We start from the raw sequence: 17,950 nt of genomic DNA, 5'->3' as shown, positions 1-17,950 counted from the left end.
ATTAAAAGCATTAAAACCTGAGAAGATGTTCTGTGTGGGGTCTTTGCTGTGTGTTTTTTTGCCGAGCATGCGCAGTGAGCGCCGTTGGGTTTTTCTTCCTGGTTCCGATGTCACATGACAGGAGAAAAGTCTAGCTTCGGTCGGCCACAATCTCCATCCTAAATGTCCTTATGTCAGTGTCAGTCATCTAACATGGCAGGTCAGTGAATGTTTAACCCTTTTGCTAATAAACCGAACTTGCGGGAAGTTAGCGACGAAAGGCCATTTTTTTGATCCAGTAACTAAAGGGAAGATGTGTTTACTCAACTCAGCAGTTAAAGCTAACGGTCTGGCGTGTCGTAGGGAAAAAATAAACTGTCCGTTTCGTTAACATTTATGACACTATACAATCCCGAGGAGTGTTTTTTTTTCATCTGAAGTACGAAAGAGTTAGACGAATATGTAGATATTCGGCGATTTCCGCTGCTTACCCAACTTGGCGAAACATGAGTCAGCACTTTTTTTCAGCGTCGACCTTGTTTTAAGACGAAGCGCTGAACTTTAATCTGTCAGCAGGCGGCTCCGCGTTGTTTATAACGCCGCAAGTAATGTCACACTGGCGTGTTCCCAAAGGCTGGCTGGCATGTGCAGATATTAGCGGCTGTGTTGCGCAAAAACGACGATACAACTTTCGCTTAGTTCAATCTGAACAGCTGTGCGTGTTGTTGTCTTGATCCCTCAAAGAGAGCGTCAGCTGTGCGCCACCATATTACCGCGACGTGCTTTCGGTTATTATTACGATCCGGAAAGCTGTCCCAGCGTCGTTCAGAACCGGACCTTTTGACTCGATTGTTACGTAATACGCATGTCATAATAAAAACAAACGATAAACACATACACATGGAAACCTTAAAATGATTGTTCAAATTATAGAAATGTTTGAAATATTGTTTTAACCGCTTAGTAATGTTATTCTAAACACAGGGTTTTTTTAGGCCTGGGAATGACCGGTTTCTCTGCATACACACTTACTCACACGTGTTGTTATATACTAAGGAAGGATGCAGCAGAAAGTATCAAAATGTTAAAATTAATAATGCTGTGCATGTAAACACATACATATACGCCAGTCTATGCGTTTTGACCGTGTGTTGGGCTGTTATATTGTTTTAAATTCTGCAAAGCACTTTGTGTTGTATTTTAAATAGATTTAGAGACCTTTTAAAAAAAGCTAAAACTACAACTACACCTATGAAGTGAATACTTACATACATATTTGATTTGAAAGGGGACAATGCAGTTTAATAAAAACACATGACATGACAACTCGTGATTTAAAAACAAAAGCCAGAATTAGCAAAAGGCTATTTTTCATATGTAGTCCACTGGCCATGATGTTAAAAAAAGCAATAAAGTACAGGAATAAGGAATATATAAGTACAACACCGACACACAGTAAGGAGATGAGATTGAAGTAGACTGATCCTGACACGAAGACAACAAAACTGCAGCTGCGTGTTATGTTACCGGTGTCTTACCTGTGCTGTGACAACAGTGTTGGTGCATCTTTCTGGTTGAAATGAATATAAATCCTGCACCCAACCATTTGTAAAAAATAAATAAATAAAATAAAAATGAAGTGCATGAATCGCCAAGGATTCATTGCCATGAAATTCTTCAAATGTAGAGGCACTGAAACCATTAACAGGATAGCAAATTACGTCCATATTTGTTGTTGGTGGAAATAATGCGGGGTCGGTTGTCCATGCCTTAGCTCAGGGGTCACCTACCTTTTTGAAACTGAGAGCTAGTTTATCGGTACTGTGTCACACGAAGGGCTACCAGTACTGACCTTTTGAAATAGAAGAGTCAGCGCTCACCAAAAAAAAATTTTTTTTTAGATATTGTCATGTTTAAATCCATATAAATGCAAGTGTGATTACAAAAGTAGAGTGACATACTAAAATAACATTTGAGGGCTGTGCTAGCTTTAGAACAGGCTTGAGGGCGCCACATGTGGTCCTTGGGGGCTACCATGTTGGTGAGCCCTGCCTTAGCTGCTGATTGATCTACGTTGCTAATTGAGATCAGCTTTGCCAAATACCGGTCTCCAGCGTCCTTGTTGAGTTTCTCTCTATAAGGCTTCTTCTCGTTTTTATTCTGGATGTCCATCTTGTTTGTATAGGATAATAACCACACGGTCATCGCTGAGTGGTTGCCAGGTTCGCCTGCTACCTGGTCTTAAGAGGTTATACATATTTTTGGATAACACTTTTCATAACTATTTAAAATATAAAAACCTTCTTTCATCCATCCATTCATCCTATTTATACCTTGTAGGGGTGTGGGGCTTATCTAAAGCCTCTGCCGGTAACAGAATCCAATATTTGCAGGTCAGTAAATATCACCGTCTTTTTATTCCGCTATTGTTTTCTGCGATAAAAAGAGAATTGTTATGCAGCAAAATAAATTTACGAAATTATAATTAAAAAGATACACGTCATCTCCCAGGTAAGTGCTCTTGCCCAATAAAACCCAGTTCATAAAGCTCGGTGGAAACGGTGATGAGTAAGCAGTGGGTAGAAAATGTCATAGACATATACAAAGGCAGATCATTTAAAAAAAAAAAAAACACTGCAAAAAAGACTCTTCATAATCCTTTTTTCTCACTGTGTAACATTAAATCCGACTAAACAACGTTAACCGTGTTGGCCACCAAAAATCATTTATTTCTGCTCAATGCCAAAATAAAATTCTTTCAAAATTCACAAGTTTGCATGCACCAAGAATGCAAAAGCTTCAAAAGCCTGGATGAAGATGTCATAGTTTGCAAACCTGTGGAGAAATCATGCTGTTCAAGGAGAGGGGTTCTGTGCCCCAGAGATGAACCTGCATAAAGGCTGAAAAGCCCTTTTTAATAATATGTCCGTGGTCTCGTTAAACTCAAATGTGACTGTTTGGCCATGATGGCCATTGTTGCATTGGAAAGAAAAAGGAGGAAGCCTGAGAAAAAACGTCTGAACTGTGAACCATGAGGCGGCAACATCATCTTTTATGGGCGTTTTGCTGCAGAAGGGAATGGTGCACTTCACAAAATACATGGCTTCATGATGCCATGATTAGGGATGTGCATAAAAATCGATACAAAGATTGATATCGATGTTTTTAAAAACGATTTAATATAGATATTCTGGCTTTCAATAGCGATATACCTCCCAACCCCTAGAGGGCGTTATTACAGCGCACCATTACTGTTCACAGCGAGGAAGTGCAAGTGAGACGAATTCGCGGAATGGCCGACAGGATTCTAGAAGCGCCTTCATCCCTAAAATCAGATGTTTGGTCACATTTTTGGTTTCTGTGATACGTTAAACGCATTGAACCAAATTTTATTTTCCTGTCAATAGTGTTCAATAAATTGAACATTAATGTAATATTTGGCTGGTTTTGGTGATTGAATGACTTTGAACATTAATTTGAGAGTAATAAATATCAATATTAGATTCAAATCAAATCAAGCTGAGCTATATCGAGAATCGTATCGAGTCGGCTCATCCTAGATGATACCCAGCCTTAGCCATAATGAACGGCATGTGGAAATATTATAGCAACACCTCAGGCCATTACCCAGGAAGTTAAACCTTGGGCAAAGGTACGTCTTCTAAATAGAAAATAGGCCTAAAAACGTTTGCGAAAAAGTGGCTTTTGGACGACAAGGTGAACGTTCTGGAGCGACCGCCCCACAGCGCTAATCTCAGTCCCCTGTTGTAGGCCAGACATTGTAGGCCAGCTGATGAGGTGTGTGCGAGCAAGGCAGCCTACAAACCTGACAGTTCCACTATTTCTATCAAAGGAAGGACGTTTTTTAAAAACAAAAACAAAAAAGTTTATCTCTCCTTATCCTGGAATTTAAAAAGATCAATTTGGTCATTTTAACTAAACTGAAACAAGAACGATTGCCATTGATTTAAGGCTGGGACGGTGAGAAATAAAAGGTGGGGTTGTGTCTTTTTATACGTGGTTTTTATAAAAGTTTGTGAGCACACGGCTTAGACTGTAGCTAATATGATCATCTCTCTGCTTTCTCTGCAAATTCTCGACAAGTCCTGCATGATCTGATACGTCATGTCGCCCACGTCTAATATTGAATAACGACATTTTGCGCACAGACAGCCTGTTGTTTTCTTGTGGTGCTGCTCTAAAGAGCAGCTAACAGAATTTGTGGTCCATTTCATCATGTATGAGTTACCAGATAAGACACTGAGCAAGTTTTTAACGAACATTGTAGCATGACTGGAAAGCTTCTTCTTCTTCTTCTTTTTTTTTTTACTCCCTAGGCTGAGCTTCGGACAACCATGACTCTACAAGCTCCTCGCACGTCAGTGTTCACCTTTCAGTCGGCGCTGCACAGCGCCCATGTTCTCCAGTGCCTGAATGAGCAGCGGCTGCAGGACATCTTGTGCGATGTGACGCTGGTGGTGGAGGGCAGGAGCTTTCGGGCCCATTACTCGGTGCTGGCCTCGTGCAGCGAGTACTTTCACAGTAGGGTCACTGGTGTCACCAGACAGAATCCCATTATCGCCTTACCTGAGGAGGTTAGTGCCCCAGCATTCACCTAAAGGATTTTTTTTTTTTTTATAAAACTGCAAATGATGTTCTATAGGTGATGTTACAGCATCTTGTAAAAGAATTCACACACCTTGAACTTTTTCTCAATTTACCCTGTCACAACGATAAAGTTCTGTGGCTTAAAAAAACAAAATCCTAAATCTTAAGCTTCTTATGGCAGACTATTCGGTATTTTATTTGAAAATGGAAAGATTATGGTGCGACTGCAAACTACCAAGACGTTGAAGTGTCCACCTAAACTGACTCGCTGAGGAATGAGTGCATTTATTGGAGAAGCAGCCATCTCTGGGGGAGCTAACAGACTAAACATTTTAGGGCTGTGCTAGCTTAACGGGCTTGAGGGCGTCACATTGGGGGCTACCATGTTGGTGAGCCCTGCCTTAAAAAAAACAAAATCCTAAATTTTGAGCTTCCTTTGGCAGACTATTCGGTATTTTATTTGAAAATGGAAAGATTATGGTGCGACTGCAAACTACCAAGACGTTGAAGTGTCCACCTAAACTGACTCGCTGAGGAATGAGTGCATCTATTGGAGAAGCAGCCATCTCTGGGGGAGCTGCAAGGATGTGGGAGAATCTGTTGACTGGACAAATATTAGTAGTTTGCTCATAAAATCCCAGTGAAAGGCATGAAGGTTTGTTATTTGTAACGTGAGAAAATGGATAAAAGTTCAAGGGGTATGAATGCTTTTCCGAGGAACTGTACTGTCAAACAAAGTGTGCTGTTGGAAGTTTCTTTTTAAATGATCACATTTAAAGCATCCATTTAAAAACATGCTGCGTTTAAGTTGATAAAAAGGGAATACAACCGCTTCATGTAAGACCCCTGCTGACACTGAAAAGCTTCGCGTCTTCCCGAGCTCAGCCAAGTTTCATTTCAGCTTTTTTTACGGCGGCGTTAGCCCCGGTTTAACAAACGTCCGTTCTCCACAGGTGACCGCGGAGGGGTTCGAGCCCTTGCTGCAATTCGCCTACACATCAAAGCTGCTTTTCACCAAAGAAAACATCCACGCCGTTCACACCAGCGCTGAGATTTTGGGATTTCACAACTTGGAGGCGGCTTGCTTTGATTTCCTCATCCCCAAGTTTTCGCAGAGTCGGAAAAACTCACAGGAGGTCAGGAGTAAGAGCTGCTGTCAAAGCTCGGAGCCCGGCGCCAGTTTGGACGCCGGCGCGGAAAGTAGCCACGCGGAATCGCTGGAGCCCAACGGCTCAGCGCCTCCAGGAGGAGATGAGCAAAGCGACTTCCCGTCGCTGTGCCCTCAGAGCGCACGGGGTCAGACAAACAGTGGGGAGGAGCACTTCTGTTTTGAAAACTGTGGGCCGCAGATTCCTCCCTTACCTCTGGAGCTGGCGACCGGCGTGTGCCCCCTGCTGTCTCCGCCACGCCCGGGCTCTGACGAAGCGGACCGCTCCGCTCGTTTTTGCCAAAGAGATGTTTTGCAGACGGGAGACGGGGGGGATGGCGGCGAGCTGAGCGCGGCAGCGTGTGACACAGCGCCGCGGGGCGAGACCCCCACAGAAATCACCGAGCCAACGAGCGCAGATAACGAGCCAACTGTTGAGACGCTCGGTGCCGAAAGCAGCTGCACCCCTGGTCCGTGTCCGCTGAAGGATTGTACTTCACTATTACAGCAGAGTGAAGTGTGTCCGGAACAGGCAGCTGCTGGAGAAGTATCGGAACCCGCCTTAATTCCCCAGAGCTTCGAGGCGGGCGGCGGAGAGCGGAGCCGCGTGGAGAGGGAAGTGGCCGAACATTTAGCCAAAGGGTTTTGGCCTGATCTGTGCGCAGGTCAGGCGCCGTCGCCGTCGCCGTCCCTTGATCCAGTGAGCCAAAACAATTTGGCAAAGGCCTCGGACTTTCACTGGCTCAAGCACCTGGATCTGACGTCCAGCGTGGGCGATTGTCCGTTCCTACGGGACCTCGACGCAGACGACGAGCCGGTTACGCACGCCGACGGCTTTTCCCAAGCAGAGGAGAGTCCCTGCGTGTCGTCCTCACTCAATTCTGGGGAGGAAACGGAACTGGAAACAGACGGGGACACCGAGGCCAATCACAAAAGAGCTGCCGAGGTCATCGTCGTAGATTTATTCTCCTATCTATTTTTCAACTTGATGGATAAAATTGGCTGTGTAACACCTAAACTTGTTTTTTTTTATTATTTATAGATTCATCTGCCGTTCCCGGTGGAGCGGATCTCTGAAGTGAGCAGAAGCGCCTTCCAGCAGCTCGTCAGAGACCACAGCCTGACAAAAGAACAGCTTGAGTTCGTCCATGACGTCCGCCGGCGAAGCAAAAACCGCGTGGCGGCGCAGCGCTGTCGAAAGAGGAAGCTCGACAGCATACACCAGCTGGAATGTGAAATAAAAAAATTAGTAAGTTCACCTGATCTGGTCAGAATTCTTAACATGTCAACTTTAATATACATCAGTGTCTTTAGTTTGTTGGTACTTTACAGGACCCACCGTTATTCCCTTAAAGAGATAGATTCAGGCTCTTTTAGGTGAATTTCTGTTAAAGTCTTATAAGCAGTTATATTACCTGTGGTTGATAATCCTCTGGGAATCTTCTTTTGGTGTAAATCTAAAACCAAAGCAGACTTCTGCCATCCAAAAAAAAAACTAAAATTTTAAAACCATCATAGTGATTTATGCAAATGCTATTTTATTAACCTTTTAAACCATTACCCTTCATTGAGTTATTTACACAGCACTTGTGATTACTTCATAAATGAAGGTGGGAGGCTGAGCACCAGCAGTGCTCTTCTTGTCTAAAACACCTACTAGGACCTGAGCATATAAAACAAGTCCACCCCTGGTAATCCTCTGATGTGCTAAAGCGCTGTGGGGATGCTTTTCTTCACCAAAGACAGGGGGAAACCCCAGAGTTGATAGGAAGATGGATGCAGCTAAATACGGGCCAATCCTGCAAGTAAACCAAGCACAGGCTGCAGAAAGAGTTGACATCGTGTTGGAGGTTCCCCTTCTAACGGCTTCACGACCCTAAACATGAAACCAGAGCCGCACTGATTCCAGATCAACGCCTTCGCAGGTGATAGATTGGTGCTGTCCAGGCCTGAAGTCGATCGAGAATCTGCGGCATTGTGTGAAAAATCGGCGTTCACAGAAGATCTGCATCCGGTCTGAGCATGAGCAATTTTAAAAGGGGAATCGTCAAATAGTGTTGAGGTTAGGGCTGCATCACATTAGAAAAAAAAACATTAAACTGGGGTATATATTATAATGAACCGCCATTGTCCTGATACTTTTCATTATTTACCATTAAGCATTGTCTCCACTACTCTCCATGAGTCTTAGCATCTCAACCACTGACAATATACTAAAGATCAGGTGTGGACATTAAGGCCACAATTAGTCCCTCCACCTGGCCAAATATATAATTAATATGTAAGATGACCTGAAATATAGGATTCTACCAAATATTGTGGCAAAGCAGTCTTTTGCTATTGCAGTTAAGTTTTACATGTTTGGTTCTCAGTATCCTTCCCAAAGGAAGATCATTGGAGGTGCATCATTTTCTGCCTCAACATCCAGTGTGAATAATCACCGGCATCTGTGTAAATAAAACAACCTCCCAGTGCAAACAATAGAATGGTTTAAAGAAATGAAAACAGTTTGCATGAACTTTGCCGTTTTTGAAAACAGACAGTGGGAGATCCTGGACCCCATTGGACTAGCCATTAGCGTCAGCCTCTAAAAACAACTAATCTGGAGTTTCTCTTTAAGTGCGGGCTATAACAGTTTTAAGTTTTAGTATCTCAAGAAAATCTTCCGTCCAATCTGTTGTCTCCACCCGCTCATCCGTGCAGGGCGAAGGTGATGCTGTCGCCAGCTGTCATTGGCCAAGAGGCAGTGTTTGTGGAGTTTGCTATTGCATCACAGAGCTTTACAGGTCAAACAACCATGCAGACGCTCACCCACGGGTGATTTGGAGACCAATTAAGCTACGTAACTGTGGGAGGAAGCCAGAGTACCTCTGCATGCAAGATCCATGCAGAAAGATGCCAGGCTGGGATTTGAACCCAGAACCTTCTTGTTGCGAGGCCATGGTGATACCAACAGCACCTCATTGGAACAAGAAATAAACAAACTCCCAGAATAATCGCGAGCGATAAGGCCAGGTCATGATTGGACATTTTAGCTATAGTCAAATAAAATTAAAAAAAAGATACGATGTTTAAAAAGTGTCTGATTTTACTGTTGGTCTCTTCACAGAAAAACGAGAAAGAGCAGCTGCTTCAGGAGCAAAAAGATCTGAAGAAAAACCTCGCAGAGATCAAGCGGAACGTGTGTGGCCTCTGTAAGAGCATCAACATCGAGCCCAACTCAGATCAAGACCACTCGCAGCTCCTTGCTAGCCTCTCTTCGCCCGACTTTTCCATCTCATCACCCGGCGTTGTAGGAAGCAACGAGGAGTCGCAGCCTCCCGTAGAAACGGCGAGTTCCTCGTTAGAGTGCGTCCAGGCTGGGCCTCCTTTACTTCAAACCGCGGGGCCGCAGTCCTGCACAGAGGACACAGGCTGTCCTGTCTCCGCTCCTTTGCCTGGTGTCTGTTTGGACGTGACCGACGGCTTGTAACTTGGGCCGCAGCCTCAGGGTTATTCTAAAATCTGCAGGACTAAAGAGCAAACGGTTAACCGTCGTTTTAGATCGCAGTCCTCCTTTTTTCCCCAGACGTCCTTTTTGTTGCATTGGCTGATGTCCTGTTTAAAAGAGGGGAGGGAATTCAAAGACAAACAACTATCATTTCATTTGCTCCAAAGGTAAACACGGATTTCAGGATTTCTGCTTTTTTAATGTGCAAGTCATATTTCTGGCAGGTCCAAAAACGTCCTGTTCCCAGATTAGGACTTTAGGATGCTTCCTCAGCTGATGTTGAGTTCTCTCAGGGAAGATAATAACCTGACTGAGTTTTAAATCCCTCTGCATAGCCACATTCCACACACAATGATTCTTCATTGTTTACAATGATGCACACGTTGAACTTTGTTATTTTTTATTATTGAATGTGCACAAAATCAACTGTTCCGTAGCTTCTATGAGCATTTTACAGCTAATCTAACTCCTCAGCAGCATTATGTGATTCCACACGTTTGCCATTGCGTAATCTGAGAAACGGTTCTATATTTTGTTACGTAACATAACAGGTTATGTTATTTGAATTGAAATGTGCCTTATACTTTAGTATGCTATTAACTCAATGATGATGTTGTTTAATGAAACAAAAATTGTTTATTGTCTTAAGCACTGTCGCACATTAACCCAATGCTAACATTGATGGCATTACCCTTAAAATGTTAGTCCCTCTGCTTTTTGACTATTGTTTTTATAAAATGGTTTTAATAATTACAAATTTAAATAAACATTTTGTTAACAATCCGTTCTTTTATTCCAACTCCCAAAGGTTGAAGCTTTTTTTTTTCTGTTCATTTTCGGTACATTTGCAAACCTTGGCCTGTAGATGGCAGTGTAGCTCTGCCTGGAAAGCTTGACTTCTTTTCCACTGATTGAATACGAAAATATGTTCTTCACATTTAACATTTTTCGAGGTATTCTTCATGCAAATTAGCATTAGTGGTCTTTTCTTCCAGGCAATCAAAAACATTTTGGTTATAAAAAAAATATATTTAGAAGATTTCAAACAACAATTATTATTGTTATCCTACCAGTAATTACCCAGAAGTACCGATTGAGGTTTAAAATCTCATTTGCAAGGGTAACCTGGACAAAAATGTCATGAAAGGATATGATTACAGTGATTACTGTGCCTTGCTAAAGTGTTCAAGGCTTTTTGCCTTTTTTGATACATTCCAACCTGGAACTTACATGTTTTTTTAATCTTATTTTATGTAATGAGTCTGCACAAAATAGTCTGAGTTGGTGAAAAGACCGGTACAACCAATTACCTTCAAAGGTAACATAATTAATGAAATGAAGTCCTCCTGTGTAATCTAAGTGTCACATCATGATTGGTCGGCATAAAGACACTTTTTCTGAAACGCCCCAGAGGATGCAACGCCACTAAGCACGAAGCATCACCCCATAAAGATCAAGGAGCTCTCCAAACAAGTCAGGGACAAAGTTGTTAAGAAGTACAAGTCAGGGTGAGGTTATAAAAAGTATCAAGATCTTCGATGTTCTCCCAGAGCACCATCAAATCCATCATCTTTAGATGGAAAGCACATGGTACCACAACAAACCTGCCAAGAGAGTCCCACCCACCAGAGCCCACAGACTGAGCCAGGAGGGAAACAGAGAGGCAACACGGAGACCAAAGGTAACCCTGAAGGAGTACAGAGCTCCACAGCAGAGACTGGAGGATCTGCCCAGAGGACCACAATAAGCCCTCCACTACATGGAGCTGAGGTTTATGGGAGTGGGGCCAGAAAAAAGTCATAACTTGGTTTTAAAAATAAGAAGGCACATTTTCAAATTGTCAACAGGCATGTGGGCGACTACCCAAATGTATGGAGGAAGGCGCTGTGGTCAGATGAGACTAAAATGTGACATTTCGGATGCCAATTAAAACCCTATGTCTGATGGAAACCCATCACATCCCATCACCCCAAGAACACCACCCCTACAGTCAAAGGTGGTGGCAGTGTCATGCTCTGGTGACTATTTCTCAGCATCAGGGACTGGGAAACGTGTCTGAGTCAAGGGAAAGATGGGTGGTGCTAAGTGCAGGGATATTCTTGAGCAGAACCTGTGTCAGTCTGCCTGCGAATGGAGCCTGGGACGAAGGATCACCTCCAGCAGGACGATGACCCGAAGTATAAAGCTAAAGCAACACTCGAGTGATTTAAGGAAGAAGCGTTCATACGGGCTGGAATGGCCTAGTCAAAGTCCAGACCTCACAGACCAATTGAGAATATGTGGTGCAACTTGAAGATCGCTGTTCATAAACGAAAACCTTCCAACAAGCAGGAGCTGAAGCAGTTTTGTCCTGAGGAATGGACTAAAATCCCAGTGGTAAGATGTGCTGAACTTATAGAGACTGATCCAAAGCCACCTACAGCGAGAACTGCTAAAGAAAAAACAAGGTACAAAGTACTGATGCTGAACATTTCAGTTATATTTTTCCTGTTTGTTTTTTTTTTTATTTCTCAAAAATAAAAATAAATCTTACAAGTTGCAAACATGTTCTGTAAATTAAATGGTGCAAACTCTCAAACAGTCATTTTTAAATTCAGGCTGAACATGAAAAATGCCAAGGGGGATGAATACGTTAGCAAACCGCTGAGGGTTTGACTGTAGAACCAACATATCATGAGCTAACAAGCTTGACCAAATGAGCATCATATGACCTTGATTCAAAACTATTTGTTAAATCAAAAGGTAACTGATAAGTTTCTTGTTTGGTGGATTACCGAGGCATTAGGCATTAGAGAAGAATAAATCAAATTTGAATTAAACAAAGATTAAAGAAGCTATAACTGAATTAATTTTTGTCTGGTTATGAAAATGTGTTTTTACGCAATGTATTATGAGTTAAAAGACGTAATTTGATAATAAAAAAAAAACAATTTACTAGCTGATTGCGTGATCAAGCAATTCCGGGCCTTTTTTAGTAGAAAGAAGCGGCGAAATGGGTACAACCTGGGACGACTTTTCTCTGCCAATGGCGCCACGATGGGCAGAGCTGTTGCTAGGAAGCAGCTCTTCCATCATGTGCACAACAGGGTAAGTAAAGAGAACAGCTTGGTACACTATTATTCACATAAGAAAATATAATTTACTTGAGACATAGATGTTTATGTCAAACAACACGGAAAAAAAAGTCCCTTGATAAAGCCTTGTTCCCTCATGAGGATTGTGTTTAGTCTCTGCATGTTGACTGGGAGGAGACCGGGAGGGAGAGAAGGAGGGTTTCTCATGGGGAAAAAATTGTTGCCGGCTTACAGTTCAAACTACACTGTTCCCCTCACTCATGGTTGAAATTTTTGCAGGATCGGGGATATTTCCTTTAAGATGAACCTATCAAATGATCATAGATATTGAAATTACTGGGATAACTTGTGCAACATATCCAACAACACCAGCTCTGTTACCTTGTAGTTTATTCACAGTAGTTCTTAGTGCTTTCTTTTTACTTCTTGGACATGTGGCTTCTTTTTGTAACTCAAATAAAAGCGGAAAAGTAGACCACTGTTACTGAAATATACAGGCACTGGCACTAAACTCTTCTGTCATCGGTAGATAGCAAAATAAACTCTCTGCAGTGATGCTATTTGGGTGTTTTACAACCCTTAGAATGGGATTCAATCTTCAGGTTTTAACATGGCTTATAGGCTCTTGGAAGACGAATGTGTTGGTTAGACAGGCAGTAGCTTACTTTAAAGGGGACATATCATGCTTTTTAATGCCTTTTCCCATTTAAATCATTCAGTTATGGTCTAAATCAACTGGAACTGCAATGCTTTGGTCTGAATTCCTTTTTTTTGCCCCTCTTTTTTTTTTACCTCTTTTCTGGAGTTCGTCTGAGAGCAATTCCTTTTGGTGTGGTCTCTTTAAATACAAAGGAAGCACTTCCCACCACGCCCTCGTCCGGGTCGCAGAGCATTGCACTCCACCCCAATCAGACATTTTTGTAGTGGGCTGGGGGACGGCGTAATCAATTGTGTGGGTTTATACACCCAACAACCAAACAGTTTCACTTATACACTTGCAGCTTTGGCATCTTTGAGCTTGGATTACAAAATTGTGGTGAAAAAAAATGGGATTCATGAAATTGGTTAGCTGGTCGCCTATGACCTTGTTCAGCAGTTCTGCAGCAAATACTGTGATGTAATTGTTCAAAAAACTTGATAGATAATAGAGAAAACTGAGCGGTCTGAATAATATGACCTAGACAGCAAATAAAGATATCTATGCATCACCAGGACAGAGTAAATTCAAATTTTCTGCCCTCTTAGAGACTTCAAGTACGCAGCAAAATGTGGATTATGCACGATATGTCCCCCTTAATGAAAAATCCTCAGATACAATCAGCAAAACCTTTTCATGGTCACACAGTACTACCAAATGCTTTTGCTCTTTTTATCATTATCATTTATCATTCATGGAGTGTTTTTGCATATTAGTCAATGTGAAAGTAATTTCAAATTAAAGACAGGAGTCTTTTAAACAAGAACCAGATCTCCACACAGATGTATGCCTCGAATCTAGTTGCTGTTTTCAAGTTAAACAGGGTCACATGGTTTGAGCTGAGGCATTAAATTAAGACATAATTTTTCAGTTGTGGCCATAAGTGTGTGTGTGTGTGTGTGTGTGTGGGGGGGGGGGGGGGGGGGGGGGTTCTGCCATGTTGATTTTTTTTTATTTATTTATTTATTTTTTGTGGTTCAGAAGGACATTTAAAGGACTATTGTAACCAACTTACTTCAAGATGCTCGTGAGACATCATGTTCTCAAGATTGAACTATGTAGACACCTGACCGTGAAAAATAAAAATCTGGCAATTTCTTTTCTAGTATAGTTTCAATATATATCACATACATCGAATCACATTATACAATAAATATTGCCATATCACAATTGCAGGGGATGACATGGATATAAGCTTGGATACAATATCAGGCTGTATTGCATTGTCCCTGTACTGAATTGTGCTATATAAATAAATTTGCCTTTGCCTTGCCTTTCAAGTGCCTTCAGGCTCTGCTTGCAATTGCTACATATCTGGTCTGTAGGGTGAACTTTTCCTGCCCTTGATGCAACCACCTGATCTCCAATGTAGTTACACAGATCCTACAACTGTGTTTGAGATATCCAGCTGATAGAAAATAAAGAGAGGAGGAGGACATGTGAGTCAATCAGTACTGATATAGTCAGCATTGCCATTAAACACGTGTAAAAAACATTCCTTATGAGACTTTTCGCCCATACGGGCATGGCAGCATCACACGGTTGCGGAAGATTTGTCAGCTGCACACCTATGATTTGAATCTCCTGGAGACTCGAATCATGGGCGATCGCCTCAGTTGGAGATCAGTTGAGCTGTGTGACATCAGAAGATGGCAACAACGCAGGTAGGCTGCAGTATTTAAACAATCCTCAATCCATGCTGAATGCGTTAAGATCCTCCTGTGCGATTGGTGGATTCCCAATCGATGGGCCTCCGATTCAGTAGGTGTATCTTATACTCTTTTGCTAATCATCTGATATGATTGGCTTGAAATGCAAAAAAATAAAATAAAAACCAGCATTGACCGTGCCATACTTTCACCTCCTGTGCAGAGAGGCATTATTTTTTCAACACATTGAATGTAAAATCTGTAACAGTGACTTGCTGTCTGCTTTATGGCTGTGGTTGTAACTCTTAGTGTGTTTCCACACAGTTTTGTTAAAGTAGCATTCTTCAGACTCCACAAAGCGATGAACTGATACAAGGCGGAGCTCCGAGCCATTGCAAATTTTTCAATGTCTTTTTTTCTGCTGATATAATTTGATATTTGAAATCAATGGAAATGTATCGGCAATGATTTTGGGATACCAAAATGTCTTTAAAAAGTTTTTTTGTGTGTTATTACCAAGTCTCTAAAGTGAATATTGCATTTAGAACCAGAGAGAAAAACTATTTCCCATTAGAAAATTTTGATCTCCACCTTCAAAAGCAGAGCTTTACGGATTTGATGTATTTTCAAAATTTCCTTCACATACAAAAAAAGGAGTTGCAATGCCCAGTGTTTGTGTGTTTTATATACTGTTTAGATCTGGAAGCATTGTAGTGCAAAAGTAAGATTATCCTGTTTTTCAAGCTAAACGGGACGAGAGACTTGATTCTAGGCGGAAGCAGCTGCGCGGCATGGCAAGGTCAGAGGCCCATAATCCGCGGCCTCATTCATGCAAGATTAAAAACCTGCTCTGAGTTCTGATTAAGAACGCAGGGTTAGAAGATTAAAGACCAGCAAACAAAATGAAAGCAGTTAAAGCCCAATCCTGGAATTCATCAGAATACCAGAACCTTAAACAGTCATATCGTGAGATTAATGCAAAGCCTGCTGTGTCTGTCTTGATGAATCTTCTGTGTCAAAGCCTATAAATTTCAATTTTACCCTAAAATCCAAAAGATCTATCTCTCTGTTGGCATTGTTTGCTGTTTTTTTTCTTTCCTCACACCACTTTCAGTTGCAGTATTCACACATTATGATAATTTGAACAATTTATCACTGGAGTACTGTTTTACATATATTCTTTGTTTAACATTTATGAAGTTCTTATTACTTAGTTATTTCTGTAATTTAAGAAAGTCTAGACCTTAAGCTCTGTAAGAATTCAAACAGGGGTTGGAAGTGATGTGATTGAAAACATCTCGAAGATAGTTTCAATGAAATATTCTTAAAGGTTATAACAATAATAATTGGATACCTTTCAATGTTTCACTGTTCAATTGGTCTGTCAAGAAGATTTTCTGATGCCACCAATAGAAATATTATCTGAAACATCTTAAACTGTGACAATGTCACTCAAAGATTTCAGCTCAAAGATATTATTTTGGTTCTATGCCGAGTTTCACTTTTAGGCAAAGATAAAATGACAGGGGTAAAAAATGCAAAGAAAACTTTAAATACAAAAACACAATGCATTGACAGTAGATCAACATGGTGATGTAGGAAAATACTGGAAACAGCAGGTTAGTCACAAGCATTATTATCGTTTTCTACACATTTTTCCTTTCTAGTTTTTGTTTTTGTTGTTTGTTTCTCTTCCTTTGGTTGATAAAGCCTTTGGACTAAACATGGGCTAGTCACCATTATCAAGATATATCAGGTTTTTAAAAAGTAAAGTTTTCAAAACCACTCAAATTCTCCTTCGCACCATTTCTACCTTATAAAGTCCTGAAGATGCTATAGTGACTAAAAGTTTAATCAAGGAAATGTAAGAGTAGCATGTCATTGCCCCACCCTTACCTCTTTCTGCACACTGCTGGTCAGCCAGTAAAAATAAGGCTGACACACTTTTCCTTTATTCACAATAAGGACACATTTGGCTCTGACGCACCAGAATGGAGTCTTAAGTGTCCTTTGTGTTGTCAGAGAACCACACTTGATGTCAAACTGCAATCAAAGATATCTTTTCAAATGCGCAGGTGCCACAAGTGCATGCAGTGCAAAAACAGATGCTTGGGTTGCCATGTCTGAATTAACACTATTTAAACAACGCTGGGTTTTTTATTCTGCAAAATCATAGATAGATTATAACAGATTCAGTTTGGTTATAAAATGTTTCACTCATTAAAAGTTGGTGTGTTCATTTTCTCAGTCTATTGTCAATACAATCAAGGCTGGGGGATAATTCACAAAGCTGTGCAATCTGTCATTTTTTTTTTTTGTTTTTGTTGCAACTTTTGGATCATTATACTCTATTTTTGCACAGGATTCACAAAGCAGATTCTATTCAATACAGCTGAAACCAGATGTTAAATACACTTTATAAAAATACCTTTTTATGCTCACTAAGTTGTGGTGTGAAATGTGTGTTTACATCTAAATATAAAGCAATAGACTCTGTGAAGATGCTGGTCAAAGCTGTTAAGCGAGTATTATTATCCACAGTCCTGTACATACATTAGCTTAAAGGCCACTCAGATAGAAAAAAGCCATTACTCCAAAGACTTGGAAATGTGCTCAGGGACAAAGACCCTATTGGAAACATGTCCTCTGGCTGTTGGGAAATGCTTCTGGTCCCAATAATTACAGACAGTCGGGGTGTGTAAACACAAGAAGAGTCACCCATCAGGTTTAAAGACGAAGTTGGCAAGAGCTAAGCAGCTGACTATCCGAGCAAATAGCCCAACTAATATCCGGCTAAAATCAGCTTATACTTGCAGTAATATCTTTTTAGCCACTCAAAATAGTGCCTATAACATTATTACAACTGTTATAATGCAAATGTGAGAGTATACATGCAGCAGGAGGAATAATTGTTGCTGTTCTGTTTTAAATGAAAGCATCATTATTTTTCTGGACCCATGATGACAAAACATTTACCTTGAAAAATTATTTTGCGTTACCTGCATGTTCCTCAAATCATGAAACAAGACTGAAGTTAGCTTTTGATCTGGCGCAGTGGTAGAGGACCATTTCTCTGCTATCTAGGCACCCGGACCAAGTTGGGTCAGCTCTTTTTCAAACTCGTTATTTGGCTGATCGACTCGGGACCGGACTGTCCAGAACAAAATATAAGTCCAGTAAAAAATTCTGTCCATCGCGTTTTAATATTTGTAACAACTGGAAAAAGTTGTTGTTGTATTGTTTCAGCATTTACTCAAATGCCGATGAAGAACCACTTGTCTAATTTAAAACTTATAAAATTATTAG

At 41.1% G+C, this 17,950-nt stretch overlaps 1 protein-coding gene across 1 annotated transcript; it reads left to right on the top strand.

The window, feature by feature from the left end:
* Positions 1 to 94: 94 nt before the first annotated feature.
* On the top strand, positions 95 to 10,005 carry LOC105938006 (transcription regulator protein BACH1). Its single transcript, XM_012879601.3, has 5 exons — positions 95 to 199; positions 4,317 to 4,574; positions 5,541 to 6,680; positions 6,777 to 6,983; positions 8,844 to 10,005. Exons 2-5 carry the CDS (start codon positions 4,335 to 4,337, stop codon positions 9,204 to 9,206), a joined length of 1,950 nt encoding a protein of 649 aa, XP_012735055.2. The 5' UTR covers positions 95 to 199; positions 4,317 to 4,334; the 3' UTR covers positions 9,207 to 10,005.
* The last annotated feature ends 7,945 nt before the right edge of the window (positions 10,006 to 17,950 follow it).

Source organism: Fundulus heteroclitus, chromosome 18, assembly GCF_011125445.2.
Source record: "Fundulus heteroclitus isolate FHET01 chromosome 18, MU-UCD_Fhet_4.1, whole genome shotgun sequence".
Taxonomy (NCBI): Eukaryota; Metazoa; Chordata; class Actinopteri; order Cyprinodontiformes; family Fundulidae; genus Fundulus; species Fundulus heteroclitus.
The sequence above is the reverse complement of the archived record's forward strand: the minus strand, read 5'-3'. Positions and strand labels throughout refer to the sequence as shown.

Bases quoted from the DNA above. Each gene is read 5' to 3' on its own strand.
- LOC105938006 (XM_012879601.3), top strand. From the start codon at position 4,335: ATGACTCTACAAGCTCCTCGCACGTCAGTGTTCACCTTTCAGTCGGCG. The intron at 6,681-6,776 runs GTCATCGTCGTA...TATTATTTATAG, and splicing joins ATCACAAAAGAGCTGCCGAG to ATTCATCTGCCGTTCCCGGT. The intron at 6,984-8,843 runs GTAAGTTCACCT...GTCTCTTCACAG, and splicing joins AATGTGAAATAAAAAAATTA to AAAAACGAGAAAGAGCAGCT.